Source organism: Eumetopias jubatus, unplaced genomic scaffold (genome assembly GCF_037043125.1).
Source record: "Eumetopias jubatus isolate StellerSeaLion01/CBP00866 unplaced genomic scaffold, mEumJub1_p1.0 scaffold_2, whole genome shotgun sequence".
In the NCBI taxonomy this organism is placed as follows: Eukaryota; Metazoa; Chordata; class Mammalia; order Carnivora; family Otariidae; genus Eumetopias; species Eumetopias jubatus.
The window spans coordinates 139948950-139966479 of NW_028274808.1; the positions used below are offsets into that span (position 1 = coordinate 139948950).

General features: G+C 43.0%; 1 protein-coding gene across 1 annotated transcript in view; it reads right to left on the bottom strand.

Annotated features, from left to right (window-relative positions):
• The window catches only part of FRAS1 (Fraser extracellular matrix complex subunit 1), a 400353-nt gene that overhangs the window by 200581 nt on the left and 182242 nt on the right, over nt 1-17530 (bottom strand). Inside the window, exons 12-14 of the mRNA XM_028100674.2 lie at nt 16218-16365; nt 14607-14750; nt 13144-13278 (exon numbers count right to left, since the gene is read on the bottom strand). Coding sequence (XP_027956475.2) covers nt 13144-13278; nt 14607-14750; nt 16218-16365 — 427 coding nt within the window. The remainder of the gene's footprint in view (nt 1-13143; nt 13279-14606; nt 14751-16217; nt 16366-17530) is intronic.

The following is a 17530-nucleotide window of genomic DNA, read 5'->3' on the forward strand; positions in this document are numbered from 1 at the left end:
AGGAGCTCAGGGGTTCAAGGAACTGATGGCTGCCCCTATGGCTAAAGCTAGCAGACACAGGGGGACCAGCAGGGCACAGAGGGGCACAGTGAGGAATGGTGGGACACAGTGCCCTGATTCATGGCTGGAGGGATAGGCAGAGGCCCAATCAAACTTGACCTTGGAGATCATGGAAAGAAATTAGGATTTTACACTAAGTTTAATGTGAAGTTTCAAGCGGGGTTGAGGGAGATCAACACAAGCCCTGATTTTCAAAGCTCGCTCTGGCTGCTATGTAGGGAGGGTTTAAGGACTTGCATGTAGGCAGACAGACCAGCATGGAGTCCACTGCTCGGGTCCAGGCAAGAGATGACAATAGCAGATGAAAAACAGAGATGGAAGAAAGTTTACTTATTTATGAGCTGGTTCCCTTGCTAGACTGTAAGCTTCATAAGGGCAGAGTCCATTTCCATTTAGTTAATTCTGTGCTGAGTACGCTGCTTGGTACTCTACACTTGGTACTTCATTTATATTTAACACCTTATTTATATTTTATAAGTGTTACATAAGAACACTGTTAATATTAGGATAAGCTACCCAAAGTACATTATAAAGATGTGGATAAAAGATCCGAGTAGCAAATTCCACCCTGAACATCCACGAAATCTGTCATTCATTCTTATTCAACTACCCTTCAATTACTGACTATAGGCATCAACTGAAGTGTCTATACCTGCTTGTGCCTCTGCCTTACTGACTCAGAAGTTGATTCAAAGTCATTACCTAAACAAACAAACAAACAAACAAAAAACCCAATTTCATTCCTAAGAAGGTATGCCAGGCTAATCTTTCCATGTACAACGGAAGCACCTACCACATGCAGGGTGCTGTGGCTAGCATGTGGTGCGGGGCCTTCCCAGCCAGCCACAGGTCAGAAGTCGGCGAGAGGAAACATTTAAACCACCCCATCACTTGAGCTCGTTGGTAGCATTGCACAAACTGCACCAGGGAGCAAGTACTTGAGAGGATGATGGGAAGTAAGACCAAAAAGACAATAGGGGCCAGATCACAAATATCATGGAAGGCCAGGTAAGGATCTTGGACTTCATCTGTAAGAGTTTTAATCAGTTTTGTTTCTTAGAGAGCTTACTCTGCAGTGGGGAGAGGAGAGGGTAATTAACTCAAGACATTCTTAAGGGATGAAATCATCTTTTGTCAAGGGACCACAGAGGAGATGAGAAACTAAAGCACGACCCCCTAGTTCTCTTCGGGGATTTGTTGGTAGGGGTGCAGACATTCAGCTGCACTGGCTTTTAAAATAGTAAAAATACTTCCAACCTGGTTGGCAAATGGCTGTCATCCTGGTTCCTCCCTGATGATTATGGTTTCATCCCTGGGAAGCCTGCAAGACACTGTGTTCCAGCAACTGAAAGGTCTGGCACAGGAGAGGGTCTCAGGTCCCCCCCTACCCCCACCTTCAGACCAATCTGGTCTGTGCCATATGGCTTGTTAAATATTTTTTTTAACATTATCCCTAGTGTTGCCAATCAGAACAGGGCCAAAGGATGAGCAGGATTCTAGAGGCTACAGGCTTAGGGACGGCACTCAGGCCTGTCACAAACTGAGCTGTACCTAACATTTCAGCCCTGCCTTCTGCTACCTCCCTCGAGCAGGCCAGTTCTATGCAGCAGGGTGCCCTAAGCATGCCATATACGGGTTCGTGGGTTCCAGATGCCCCACACAGGATTTGCCCAGTTGGCAATGCCTCCAGCTCCTTCGACAGCCCCCTGTAATCCTGGTTACACTTGAGAGGCTTAAGTTGTCACTACTTCTGGGAAGCTTTGCTGAACTTGTCCAAACAGTCCCTTCTTCCTCTGTGTTCCTGGCAGCACGTTGTACCCCCTCTCTTATACCATTTATCCTATGTCCTATTCATTTGGTTACAATTCAATCCCTTTCAACAGAATGTAGTATCCTCCAGAATAGGGGCCACATTTGAATCATCTCAAACCCCCAGTGTCCAGACTGATAACTGGTACAAAGTCAGCATTCATTAAATGTATGTTAAATGAATACACAGCAGATTTTTTTTTACCAGTTATGACAGAGTCATTCTATCAGTTACCTTCTACATGAAAACAACTAACCATGAGGTCATAGTCTGAACATGTGATAACTTAAGCTAGATAAACTTGAGGCTGTAAACCTACCTAATAAATGCTGGAATCCAGATCTCCTTATGACGACAAGTACTTATGCTACATCTATATAGAGTACCAAATGTGAGGCCACCTTCTCTGTTTCCATAGGAAACAAAAGCATGTTCAAATGGTCAAGCAAGTCAGCAGAAGGGATTTTTATTTCTTCAATATGGGACTATGCTGAACCGTCATTTCTTTTTTTCTTCTTTTTTTTTTTTTTGAGCTGTCACATTTCTTATAATGACATACTCCTACTGTGTTTTGCAATTGATTTCTAATTTCTAACACTGAACATATGCTGCTGCAGATAATCTCTTCTTCCAGGCTTATTTTACATGTGGCTTTCATTACACTTGGGCTATTATGGAAAATAGAAGGTCACTCCCTGACTTTTCACCATAATTTCTCTTAGTGATACATTTCAGATCACCCATGGGTTTGAACTGTATATTGTGAAAACGTGGCAATAAATTTAAAAAGAGGGCTAATGAGAGAAAACCATCTTCTTATCTGACATGCAGTAGATAATTTATTTAGGAAAGCCCCTGACTTTTCTAGAGCATAGCAAGACATGTGCTGGCTTGCTGAGCAATTCATTTCAAAATGAAAAGGAACGAATTACCTTTCTTTTGGCAACTCTATATTGAAACCAGACTCTAAAAATAAAAAACTTATTTTTGTTATCTGATAATTTTGAGATAGAAGATTGCTGTAAAAAAATTTTCAACCTGTGCTTCTCTAAGCATACAATGCAGCCCCTTTCCAGGGAAGTGTTAAAAGCACTTCCTTTGGGCCACCTCTCATTTTCCAGGAAGCCTTCCCAGACGCCAGTGGGCTCAGCCTGCAGTTCAAAATGCCCCTCAGGAATGAGAAGGAGCTTTGGTCCCTCACCTTTCCCATGGCCGTTTGGGATAAGTTTCCTTGCCATCCCCAGGGAATTGGCATACTTGATCAGCAGGCCCTTTTAGGTTCATTCGGCTGCAGTTCAGATTTCCAAACTGCCAAAGAGGTTTTCACCGGCAACTATGCAGAAGCAGCCCAAACTGCAGACACAAACAGCTATGTCATCCACAAGTCAAATTCCTTCACTCCCATCCACATCCATTTTGTAACAACCGCTAGCTTTCTTCCTCATCACACAAATGACGGGAAAGTACTTGCCAAGTTCTAAAGTATTATCAGGAGACGGTAGGTAAATTTCCAATAAGAAGCTCTTGCTGGATGAAAAAATGTTCTATCTTACCCTCAATTTCACTGTTCCTTGTTTTCCTAATCTGTAAAGTGGGAATAAGAGTTGCTATACATAACTCATAAGGATATAGTGAGACGACATATTTGAGAGAGCAGAGAATGTCGCGCATGATCCAATGAGCGGCATACCCTGCGAGATCTAGCACATCTTGTCTCAACTGGTGTCAAAAGCCAAGTAAGTATAAAGGGAGCAAATTAAAGTGCAGCAGGAGACAGAAGAGGAAAGGACCGTAAAAACTATGGGAAAGGTAGGTTCACTTAGAAAGGACGTAAAGAGAGCCCTCGGAGATTATTCCAGCAGTTACAAGAAAGGGCTCCAGCCTTTCCCAGAGGACTCCTACTTTAAAGCTCTTCCCTTGCAATCTCTACAACACACCAACCAAAGCCCTGTGGAAAGTGACTGAAAATAGCTTGGTGACTGTCTGAGGATAAGCCCAGATGATGGCCAGACTACTCTCCTTTCCCCCATCACAGCCCCATGGGAGGCCAAGGCTACTTGCCTAAGAAGCGCAAAGGCCAGACAAATGTAAAAGGAAAGGAAGTTCATGGGAGTAATTATAGTTTTGATCCTTTTACTACAATCTTCCGTCTCCTCCAGGCTGGGTCTCCATCTTCAACCTGCCTCCCTATGCCAACAGAAAGCTTTACATCGTGAAATGGGAATATCTGGTCTTCATACATTCTGAAGACCCAGATGTCCTCGAGGGAGTTCCTAACAGAAAAAATACAACTACATGAAAAAAATTTTCAGCCTCATAAATAGCCAGACATGTGCAAATTAAACAGGAGAGCAGCAGCTCCTTGCAATTGGTTGGAGGTGCTCACAGGGACCTGTACGCATCTTGGAAGCAGTGCTTCGGGAGAAGAAAAAGGGGAAAGAAGCATTCACTGAGGTAACAAATACCCCAGTCCACTGGAGGCTGGCTGATAACGGCAGAGGCCACGCATGTGTCAGGGCAGGGAGTCAACGGGACCTCTCGGTGCCATCCTTTTTATTTTGCGCTGAACCTAAAACTGCTCCAAAAAAAATAAAGTCTTTAAAGTAAAAAAAAAAAAAAAAGGAAAAGAAGGATGAAATACCTACCTACTAATATTTATGAATATTTAAAATTGAGCACACACAGAATACATGTTAAATTGTATTTGAATCGTTACTTAAGTGGGGAGCTGTAGGGGCGGGGAGGGAAATGAGAATAGGTTATGGAAACAAAAGGAACAGACAGGCAGACAGACAGGCCTGGATAGATGAGTGAGAGGAACAGCCGGCCCAGGCTCATCATGGGAATGAGCTGATAAGTAGGATGAAGTCAACTCTCCTCATGTGAATCCCAAAAATCAGTAAAAGCAAAAAATTAAACAAGAGTCCGTTTTACCTCAACCAACCTGACAAGAAGACTCCTAACACCTCATGCTGACAAGGGTGGTAGGAAGCAGGCACTCATTTGTGTCTAGCCGGAATACAAATCACAACTTTTTCAAAAGAGAGTCACATATTAAAGTGTCAGAGGCTTCAAAGAGTGTACATATACCCTTGGGCCCAGTAATCACATGTCGAAGAATTTACCCTAATCAAATATATGTACCGCAATTTCTATTAAAAGTGTTTACATCACAGTTATTTATGATAATGGAAAAATTAGGAACAAACGTCAAACCACAGAGGACCAGCTGAATGAATTCTTGCATAGCCCCAGATGGAAAGTTATAAAACAACTTTAAAAAGATTTTGTAGAGGATAATAAATAACATGGGGAAAGCAGGAAATAAAACTATATATAGAGTGTGATTTTACCTTTGAAAAATAATGTGTGTATGTCTGTGCATATCACACACACACACTCATGAATCGGGAAGACATTCACCAAAATACTGACAGTAGTAATTTGGGAGAGTTTGAGTCAGGGATTTTTCGCTGATTTTTTTATTGTGCCTTGAATTTGACTGACTTTGTCAAATTATTTTTTGTAATACATGTGAATTCATTTCATACTTAGGGGAAAAAGAACTACTCAGGGGAAGGGGGAAAAAAAGCCTGTAGTCCTTTTTCTTAAGGCACATGCTGGGTAAATAGCTAATTAATCTATTAACCACATTTGTGATACGGCTGAATGATTTGCTCATCTTGGGTAACGTATCTGAATTTTTAGCAGGGTCTTCTGTAGAGCTTGAACCAAAGGGATGACTTCCCAGCTGGCAGGGGCTTTGGCAGGTCCACACGGAGAGAGATTTTACAAGGAAGCTAGCTTTTCACGGGTACATAAGTCAGAGGATGATGGCAGACATTCAGCTCACGAGGAACGTTCTTTAAAGTTACCCCCTCTCTCTCCTGCCCCTCTACCTGTACATCTTTTTTTTTTTTTTAAGATTTTATTTATTTACTTGACAGAGAGAGAGAGACACAGCGAGAGAGGGAACACAAGCAGGGGGAGTGGGAGAGGGAGAAGCAGGCTTCCCGCCAAGCGGGGAGCCCGATGCGGGGCTCGATCCCAGAACCCCAGGACCATGACCTGAGCCGAAGGCAGACGCTTAACGACTGAGCCACCCAGGCACCCCTGTACATCTTTTTTTAAAGATTTCATTTATTTACTTGAGAGAGCAAGAGAGAGAGTGTGTGAGAGAGAGAGAGAGAGAGAGAGAACACAGAGGGAGAGGGAGAAACAGACTCCCCGCTGAGCAGGGAGCCTGACGCGGGGCTTGATCCCAGGATCCCAAGACCACCACCTGAGCCGAAGGCAGCCGCTTAACCGACTGAGCCACCCAGGCACCCCTCGCTACCTGTACTTCTAAATCTACAACACAAGTACACCGCAAAAGTTTTCAAATGCAGTGACCACCTCGGCGCAGCCTGACGAGCCAAACGGAATTCTCAGATTCCGCTCATCTGCTGGGACCATTGGCAACCCACAGCTGCTAGGACTCCTGGGTTTTTTCTCAGCCCCTATTAATTAAATGGCTGTCGATTTCTCCACTGATACCTTGAATCTATTTGTCTACAGAAATTGAAAAGCCAGAGGGACCACCAACCAAAACCAAGCTTTTGATGGGGAGAGTTCTCCGACTTGCTGGTTGCACTAGCATAGCAGATCGCAACAGTGATAACATGGAGGTGCTGTGGGCAGCCTGAAAAGGGAGGGGAAGGTCGGGCAGGGACCGTGTTAGGGCGGGGAATAGGAAAACAAGAGAGAATGGATACCACAGAGTCCCGCTAAAATAACTGCATACCCGAGGAACTGGGCCGAAAGCCAGAAGGCTTGTCACTAGTTTGTAACCCACAGCTAAAATATTTGGGGGTTCAGATCTGTCAGAAGAACGGGATCTGTCTGGAAGATAAACTCCCTTGCATTTGTGGCGGCCTTCCTCTGCTGGTATGTGATGCTTCTGTCTGTCATTTGTCTTTTGGCACACACAGCAAGGGTCTGCAAGCGGCACGGGCGAATGCCAAACATAGCTGGTCTCCTGCTACAGCGAAGGTCCCAGGCGCAAGACTGGCAGCTGCTTTTACTTTTTCTCCATTTAACTTTTACATGAACATCCAAAGCGGGAGAGGACTTGGAGTACCATCGCCACCTGTTTCCCCCGGTCCAGTTCCCTCAAGAAATGGACAGCAGGAGGGTAATCCTGTCGTTCCGCCTTCTGGATGGCTTAAAACACTCCATGGGTACCACTCAAGTTCCAAGCATAGTTGTTTTTTTTGTTTGTGGGTGTGGGTGGGTGTGTGTGTGGGTGGGTGTGGGTGTGGGTGGGTGTGTGTGTGGGTGGGTGTGTGTGTGGGTGGGTGTGTGTGTGGGTGGGTGTGTGTGTTTAAGAGTAACCCTTCCAGCTCTGATAAGGCACTCTACCATCCTGAAGAGAAGGGAGATGGAGGGAAGAAAAAGAGAGGTGGGGAAAATCGAGACTCTGGAATTTTCCTGAGGCTACACCTAGCCAGGAATTGCTGATAGGAAGTAAATAATAGAAGCTAAATGGAAGCTAGGTCACCTGCAAGCTGAAGTCTAGGCATGCCTGAACACTCCTGTCGTTTCTCCTCCATGCAATGGTTTCTTACACTTTTCTCAGTCAAAAGTTATTCCAGAGGGCCTTCTACGTGCTTAGCACTATGGGGAATTCAGAAGTGTAAAACCTGTCCCTGCCTCAAGAATCAGTCACTTCCTATTACACACCTTTTAAAACTGCCTTTATAGCACTGATAGTAATGAATTCATAGAGTGGTAATGATCTGAAATTTTCTGTATACTTCTTCACTGACACTCTTCTCCCACTGAGGAAGTAAGTTCCTCAAGCCCTGGGCAGTTTTCCATCCACTCACTCTGTATCCCAGGTTCCTGGTACATGAAAGAGACTCAACAAATATTCCTTGCACGCACAGAATGGAAGAGACAAGAATATCACTCAAAGCAATAAGTCCCCTTTACAAGACACTCAGGAATTAAGGGAGAGACCATAATTGCAATAGAACACCAGAGAAGGCTTAAACAATGCATACGATTTAAAGAGCAGAACAGAATGAGTGAAGACAGTGGAAGGATGTGTAAGGACCCCCAAACCGATGAGGCAATCTGGCAATGAAACAGGGACTGACCCTCCAATTCTGGGGGATGTGGGAGGGGCCACGGAGGATGCCAGCTTCACCATGGCCATCCCGACGGAACCAGGGGGTGAGGAGGGGTTCCTTGTCTTCTTGAGGATTCCAGAACAGCAGGTTCATAAATGCCTTTGCCAATAGCTCTGCCCTGGGCATAACCAGGCTGAGCTAAGCCACATGCTGGAACATAATGCCAAGACTCATTAAGTCTTCACTGCCTTGGACCTGTGGCTCCAAGGGTCAGTGCTTCATTTCCACAAATGGTTGGGCTGCTCTGGTCAAACAAAATTCCAACAAATAATTAACTTTACAAGTTCCTCTGTTCAAACTACAGCTTTTAAATCGCAACTAGGTCAGCATCCCCTACGTAAATTTTACAGGCTCAGTTACCCTAAGTTTTCCCTCTAATTATACCATAATATTGGCTAAGAAACAAAATTCCAAACTCTCAACACTTAATCTGAGCATTTTAAAAGAATAAAAGGATTTTAACTTGTGATGAATACAGTAAACTGTTCCCTATATTTACTTCTCCATAGCATATGAAAGATTTTATTTGAAATCAGATGCAAATGGCACAAAACTCTTTATTTCTTAATATAAGTGATTTTTGATTTTCATTCCCATAAATTGAAAAATAAAGGAACAGATTCGACGGCAATAGCTGCCTCTTTTGGCCACACACTATGTGCCAGGCATAACATATTTATGTTTTTCAAATATCTTTTCTAATGTTCATCATAATGGTTTAAAGCAGATGACATTGTCCCCCTTTTACAGTTGAGGAAATTGAGGCTCAAAGCAGTTAAATGGCCCGTGCCAAGCCAGATAACAGTAAGTGGCAGAGGTAAGAATCAAAATGATCCCCCCTTCATACAAACCTGTAAAATTGCTTGGTTCTTCAAGCTTCAAAGTCTAAGACCACACAGCAATCAGATATAGACTAAACTGCACGGATTTGCATGTTTCTGTGATTATTTTTTTACATCCCTGTAACCAGCAGCTAACCCTGCCTTAATTGCAAGCTCACTTATAGGAAACTCTAGGATAGAGTCTTATTTCTCTTCATATCCTCAGGACCTCAAGCAGTGGTCCAAGGAGAATGAATGTAGGAGAGAGCGAAATGGAACAGGGAAGACGGACAATGAAAAGCAGAAATACAAGTCTCCCAACCCATATGGAGGGCTAACTAAATGTCAGGCACCACCCTAAATGACATATGTGAATCTATTCCTTTAATCCTTACTACCAGGCTATATGGCAGACATTACTGTCGCTGCTTTACCCACAGGCAATTGAAGTGTGGAGTTTAAAAAAAAAATACTGTTTGTAGTGACAGAGCCAAGACTGGCATCCAGGTGGTTTGGCTCCCGAGCTTACAGTCTTAAGCACTGTGTCACACTCCCTCCCATCTCTGGATTTGCAAAATGAAGGGAGCACTTGCCACGGGGTGCACACAGCTCCATCCTCGGGCCTTTGTGAATACTGGAAGTTTGGGTTGGACAAATCAAACACTGACTCACATATGAAAATGGGCTAAATTCTACTCTTTCTTTACTCAAAGTTATAGTCTTATGAACTACTTTTTTTAAACGAATCTTGCATGGTGTGTGTTAGTTTGGTTGTTTTCAACTTTCTTTTCTTATGGGCTCCTGTGCCTAGGATTTGTGTGTGCAATAGTTCAGCGGTCCCACCAGAGTGGAACAGGGGTTGACTGAAAAGAGGGGCAAGACAGGTAAGGAAGAATGTTTTCAGGGCATGGTGAGCTGAGTCTGGATCCAGAGTTAGATTGCCATAACAGGGTTTCTAAGAAGAGGTAATGGAACCACCACTCTGGTAGAGAGACCACAATAAATCCAGGACAAGTGGTACCCAAGAGCCATGCAGGAAAGGTGCAAGGTCATTTGGTAGATGGGGCAAGCAAGGAGCATCCTTACCTGGGTCAAGCCTGACTATCAGGCTGGGGTGACTCAGGGACAGGCTGTTAATTCCTGGAAATGGGTCACAACAGACAAGGTAGAAGGAACCAAAGGAGAAGCCCAGTCCAGAACCTGATGTCCATGGGGTCAGGAAGAGTGGGACAGGGCATCCCTGGGCAACAGGGATGTTGGACCAGATCCAGCTGGTGGCAGAGGAAGCCGAGGGGTTAAGGCAGAAGCCCAAGTGCCAGGTCTAAAAAATGAGTTCTGGTCCCTGAGAAGGTGACTAATCTTTGGCCCTACCTTCTGTAGAGAAGGGGCAACTTCTATCTTGTCTGTCCCCGACTTAGATTGGTACAAAGACTGGGTGGTGCTGAGCCTTCAGGTGAAGCGATTGAAGCATCAAACTTCAAAATTGGGGAAGGCCGAGGAAATAAAGCAGTGACTGGTACGCAGGTGGATAATGTGGTCTGTGTTTACAACACTATTCAGTTTAATCAAGCACCAGAATGTAGTTAATAACATTAGTATCTGCACACACACACAAACACATTCATCTGCCCCTGTGTGTATGGGCGTGTATACCACAAAACTCAAGGGAAAAGGGAAAATGATAAGGACCCCTGAGGATGCAATTCTCTGGCAGGACTCCATGCCTTCTTTCGGCCCTCTGGTGTACCTGCTCCCACTCTCGTGCTGAAGAGCCATGTGTTTATGTGCCACTTGGCTCTGCCCCTATTTGTCTCTCAGCCCTGTATTCCACACAGTGAGCATGAATATTAGGTAATTTCCAGCAAACTTCTGGTAATTAATTTCCTCAGCACAGTGTTCACTTTCTTTTGGTTCTGATGGGTCAATAAAGTGGCAAATTATGCCGGTCACCACATAAATGACCCTGCCAAGAGGAATCAATCCAGAAAAACCTGTTGTTACCATAAAATGTCAGGCTTCTTCTTGGAAAGTTCAGCACGTGCTGGAAGAGCCCTGGTTGACTGACCGAATTCCAAAGTCAATGGTGAAAAGCCACCAAAAATAGCACAAGCACAAATTTTAACAAAAAATTCCAATAATGAGAAAGCTTATTTGGAAAGCTTATTTGGGCTGTCTCAGCATTGAAACAGTATATGGAAATTGATCACAAGTTTAGCTTTAATTTTTAAGATCATTCTCGCTCGCTCTCTCTTCTTGCTCTCTTCTTTCTTCTCATTTTATGCATAAAAATGCAACCAGGCTGAACTAAAGCAAATTGGTTTAATTCCCTGGAGGGAGCATGAACAAATTTTCCCAGCAACTTTCTACCAGAGGCATTTGTGTGTGGGTGTGTGGATGGAATGTGGAAGCAGTCAGCTACGTAAACCAGTAATCAAATGAAACATTACCCATTTCAAAGTGCCCTATAACAGCATGAACATCCCCCACTAAAACACCGGACATGGGAGAAAGGAAAATGGCCCCCCAAAAGAAAGGGAGAAAAAAGTAAATATGTATATGGGATGTGTGGATGGGGGGAGGTGTTACGGAGGGAAGAATAAAATCTAGGGGGAATTAATTCCCTTTTTAAAGGCAAATCTGTCACAGGAGTGCTAGCAGGCGGTCTCTTTGATGGGATAGAAGAAAGGAGAAGAGACTACATTCAGTAACTTCCTCGAATTGAAATTTTAGCAGTTTACCTAAATTGCCCAACCATTATACACTTAGGAAGGCATTTGGATGTGCCCACTTTGAACCTGTTCTAAAATAAAGGTAAACAGAACACGATAAGTAAGAAACATTAAGGGTCCTTTTATCTTTTATGGCTGAGACTCCTACTGAAACACTGGCCTTTCAAAGATCCCCAAATGGTAATACGTTTCTTCATTCATCAAACACTTGTTCAACAAACTGCTGAACAACCGCTGAACACTTTGTGTAGCCCTTGATGCTGGGGATACAGAAGATATTTTTACGGGTTGCAAAGAGCTAGCAAGTCTTCTATTCTATATTGTAACTGGCTCCAGGGTAGGCCCTGCCGTCCTCCTATCTGTACGACATAAACAGTACTACGGCTGTTTCCCTTCAAGATGGTTTCCATCAGTCTGTGGATGCTGCTTCTGTGCACAACCTGGAATGGAGGCCAGCAGACTTTCCACATAGGACCTCACATACCACAGAGCTCGTTCAGCGCTCAGAGCCAGTAAATACCATGTACTTACTCTTTTTTACTCTATTCCCTCCAAACGATCCTCCTGAAAATCTAACCAAGAGCATAAAAGGAGGAAGCATATGAGCGGACCCTCAGACTGGCCCACCTTCATTGCTCATCACATCTCTGCACTCTGCCCTGCTCAGCTGCAGAACCTGGCTACTGCAGTTCCTTGTAAGACATCCAAGACCCTCCCTCTGGCCTGTCTGCCTTTTCAGGTTTGCCTGCCACTGAACACCCTGCCTTAGGTTCTGAGCACACCTGATCCTCTGTCTCCTGCAGACAAGCTTAGAACTCCACCCTCGGTCTTTGCTTCCACCCCGTCTCCCATTCCTGCATTTATTTATTTATTTTTTCTATTCCTGCATTTAAAAAATTCTTTATACATTTACTTTTTTACTTATACTCAAGATTATAATCACTACTGAAAAAATGGCCCAGTATAAGCAACAAATTGCATTAAGACCACTCTGACTTCCAGAAGACTAAGATAATATTAAGAACTTCGACTAGTTCTTAATTTAGACACACAAAGCTACTAAAGTATAGAGATACTAAAGTAAGAGTAAATGTAAATGCCATCATCTGTTTTGCTTGTCCAAGTTTCCTATCATGATGTCACTTGCTTATTTCTGTTTCTCCTTCACTCTTCAAGTGGAAATAAAGTTTTGAAAAAATATAGATCTCTTTCTCCCTTCATTTTCATTTAAGCACTGCGTATGCACACAAGGAAGGAATCGAACTTACGACACAATGCTGAACACCATCCTGAACTGAATTAAGAACTGTTCCAGGGCTCCTAGGCATGTGCAGAAGGACTTTGAGAAATCTTACCACACACGCACACATCACCAAAGCACTAATAAGCTTATAAAAGCATGTGTCATCTCTCTCATCCACAGTTCTCGGCCCATCAGGAGTCTCGCTCAGAGCTTCTTCTCAATACTTGAAAAACTGCTCACAGCTCCTGGTGGCCCCGGATCTCTTGGAGGTGGGGGTGGTTTTCTTGGTGGCTGGGCCAGGGCTTACCTGCACAGGAGTGGCGGTCTTGGTAGAAGCCGTCCCCACAGCTGGATACACACTGGCCATGCTGCATCAGCAGTGGAGGTTGGCAGGACGAGCACTCCAGCCCACTGGTACACGTGGAGCACTGCGGCTGGCAGGCTAGCTCCGGGTACGGGTGGGGGAAAGAAAAAAGGGGCAGCTCTGATTAGCTCAAAGATGCCACCCCGGTGCCAATTCTTACATAGCCCAATTCTCAGGCTCTGGAGACACTGAGAACAAGAAAGGCAGGAGAGTCACTTTACCAGCCTTCATTTATATGGCACATATTTCATGCCAGGCTCTGCATGAAGTGCTTTCTATGTAGGAAGGCATTTAATCTTCACAATACCCCTCTGGGTAGATATTATAAACCCCCATTTTTCACATGAGGAACAAGCTCCCTGAGGTTAAGTCACTTGCCCAAGGTCACATGAACCTGGCATTTGAAGCCAGGGGCTGCTGAGTCTGCTCTTCTTAACCAGTAGCCCCCAATATCTTTCTCCCTCAACCATTTCCGAAGAATATCCCTTGTCTCTTTTCTTCCACAACCCATGGCAGAGATAGAAATAACTTTCAAAAGGGCTAAAGATCAGGAATCAGGAAAGTAGGGAGAAGTAAATAATTACAAAAATAATAAAAGCAGTTAAGATTTATTGAGGCTTGACAATATCCTAGAAACTATTCTAGACACTTCATGTGTATTGACACACTTAATCCTCATAAGAACCCTTTCAGGAAGGTACTAGTCAGTATTACTCCACTTTACAGATAAGAACATTGAGGCACAGAAGAGTTAAATACTCACAGCTGGGGTATAAACCAACACACTCCTAAATGGATAATTAACTCCATGAGTCAGAGATAGGGGGAAAAGTAACGATCATCTGGCCTCAAACAAGCCAAATTCTGCCAGGTAAGAGCTTCTCAGATGCATAAAAACTCTGAAAATTGACATGAACCCATTCTGGATCTCCCAGTAACTCACAGGAGATAAGCTCTACTACCGATTATCTGTGTGATGTTGAGCAAACCAGTTGATTTCTCTGGCTCCCATGTTCCCCACTTGCAAAATGAGAAAGTTCTAGTAAGAGATCTCAAATGCACATGTCAGTTCTAAAGTTCTATCTTGGATTAACTGAGTGTTGTAATAAATGACACCAAGAATCCCGGAGATATTACTAACTTTGAAAGTCTTCAAAAAATGAAAAATCACATCACGACTACTTAGTAACATCTGACCTCCACATCGCCTATCTCTCAGTAAGCATCAAAACACCTGTGAAATGTTAGAAGCAAGAGACCTTTGGGTAGAGATGCCAAGTAACCCATGGCTGATGTGACTACCCTCTAACGGTCTTTGGAAGTTGTGCATTTCCTCCATGCATGGACCCCCTCCTTGACAACAGTGGGCCTCAGTCCACCTCTGGGCTGTCTGCCCAGGGCCATACCTAAACAGAGAGCTCCAGCTTGGTAAAATCCCAGACCACAGCTATGTACACACTGTCCATTCCTCAGCAACTTTGTGGGGTCCTGACACAGGTCACAGTGCTCCGGAGATTGAGAGCAGGTCAAGCAGTCTGGGTGGCAACGAACTACAATCAGGGACAAAGAAGAGAGAATTTAGTAAAGACCATAGGATTTCTTTCACATTCTTCCAAGAAAGAATCTACAGAGTATATGCAGCTGTATAGAATATGAAGAACAGAAAACTCTGGAACTTAGGTATGAAAAAAGCCCCCAAATAGCAAAAGTGACTTCAGTGCAAGATTTCAAAGAACCTCTCCTTGTCTGAAATATTATTACTGTCTCTGGTAGCTCCAAACTGAAGACACTAAAAACATGACTGAACGGTCCTATTAATGCTTCTACCTGCTGGAATGCCTCTACAAACAGGAATTACCAGCTCTGTAATATATGATTTAAATGAATTCAATAATTCATGATTTCTTAGACATTCTTCTTAAGCTTTGGCATGCACAGAAAGTTAAGACAAAACACAATTTTTAAAAAGTTATTTTCTCAAAAAAAGCTTTCTTCTTTTTTTCTAAAAAAAAGGCTTTCTTCTTTTTCTCCAAAATTCAAATCTCATTCCCAACAACTGGGATTATCATTGAATTCAGTGGCAATTGTCAGCAAAGGACTTCTTTCAGGTTTTGAAGTTGTCAAGGACCCGATTTTTAAGGTATAGTACATTTTAATATGCTAAATATTTGTTCTGGAAAGCCCAGGGAGCCACTTTGCTAAAGGTAAGATAATTAAACCACAAAGTTGCTTCGCTTTTCCCATAAGCTCTTCATAGAAACACTGTGATTAGCCAAAATAAGTTGAGTGCAACAAAAGCAACTGCCAATATGAAAAATTGTGACCCACAGATGAAAACAATTAATTATGAAATACAAATGGAAGAAAATGCCACTTTTCCAAGAGAGACTAAGCTTACAGGCAAATTACTGCCCAGCCAGAGCAACGCCAGTGCTTGCCAACAATTATTAACTGGAACTAATTCAACCCCAGGTGATTTGAAAGCAGAGTTGCAGAACAAGTAGATAAAATTTTCTTTCGGAAGAAATTAATGAGTCTTTAAACTTCAAAAACCCATTTGAGAACTCCAAAAGGAACCATCTGTTTAACAGCTCACCTTAAAAAAAAAAAAAAAATGAACACCTGTAACAAACTTTCAGCAATTGTTCTTACAGCTCCAACAACGGAACAGTCCTAACACATATATTTGCCTTTACAAGTTTCCCTACTTTATGCTGATATCCATAATGATGTTTTCAAGGTAGGTAAGGCACATTTTACCAAGGAGGTAATTAAGATTTAGAGAGGGTCAAGGACTTGCCCAAGATCACATACCCATAATCTGTTGAGTTTGGCAAATACATAGACAAAGATTCAGTAACATCATTTGGTAGAAAAATTAGCAAGGGACAAACCAACCAACCAACCTAGTAGATGGTTTGAGAAAAAAAAAAAAAAAAGCAAGAAGGGAAAAAGATCTCTCTGAACTTTTTGGCAGTAAAAATATCTCGGCAGAAATAAATCAGACACGGACCCACCTGACGTACAATCTGGACAGCACCGTCCCTTCACCACCTGGGCTAGTGTGGCCACTGGACACGGTGAACAAGAGGGCTCGTAGCAAGTGACCTGAGAGCCCCGGCACTCACACACCTTGCAAGGGCCATCCTCCCACTTCTCCCCCTCCTGTACGAAACAGTAAAGAATGACGCTATCAGAATTGCCAAAGTTCAGAAAACGGTTTGCTGGTGGAGAACCTACAATTTCCCTAAGGACAAAAGGAAGGTCCTGCTCCCTACCATGCAAATCTAACTCTGAAACAGGACAATAGTTGAAGAGTTCTAAATTAAAAAAGGAAGATATTTCTCCTTCTCTGTTTATGATTGATTTGTTTTAATGCAGAACCCAGGCACACTGATAAACTGGGAAAGCATTCTGGGGCTCCCGGAATAAGCATGAAGCCTATAACACTTGTTTCTCAGCCTATCTCACCAAAACAAAACAAAACAAAATAAAACAAAACAAACAAAACAACAACAACAACAAAAAAAAACCACCAGAGGGGATTACTATGTACTTAGTGATTAGCAGGTACATTACATACAATCTTTATAACAGTGGGAAGCTGGTTAAAGCCCTGAATTTCCTTACGGTTACTCAAGTAAGAGTAACAGTAGAGTCATTATATTGTCAAAAGGACAGCTCTTGTATGACCGTTTTTAGTGGGCTGTAGTTGTGCATGGGTTTTCTCATGTTAAAGTATTCTTTTCAGCCAAGCAAATTATGGTAATAAACGTTAGTACTTTGATGAAGGATTCAAAGTGAACTATAAAGAGCAATTCCTTTTTGCTCACTATCCCACTCACCCTGGAGATAGGAAAGAGACAAAGGTTCCTACCAGAATATTTTGCGGTGATGAAGGAGGTAAAACAGGGAAGGATATTCGAGCATATTATAATACCAATATTTGATAATTTTTAAAAATTTTTTAAAATATTTTATTTATTTATTCGACAGAGAGAGAGGGAACACAAGCAGGGGGAGTGGGAGAGGGAGAAGCAGGCTCCCCGCTCATGTGGGACTCGATCCCAGGACCCTGGGATCATGACCTGAGCCAAAGGCAGACATTTAACGACTGAGCCACCCAGACGCCCCGATAGAATTTTTATTAAGCCCACTGATGTTGAACATTCCAAACAATTAATGTGGCTATAGTTAGCAAAAATTAATGACAATATTAGAAAAAAGATCAGGAATATTATCTTGAGAAGGCAAAAGGGCTTTTCTTCCATTTCAAGGCAGATTGGATTCCCAGCCCCCCTTTTTAAAAATTTTTTTTAAGATTTTATTT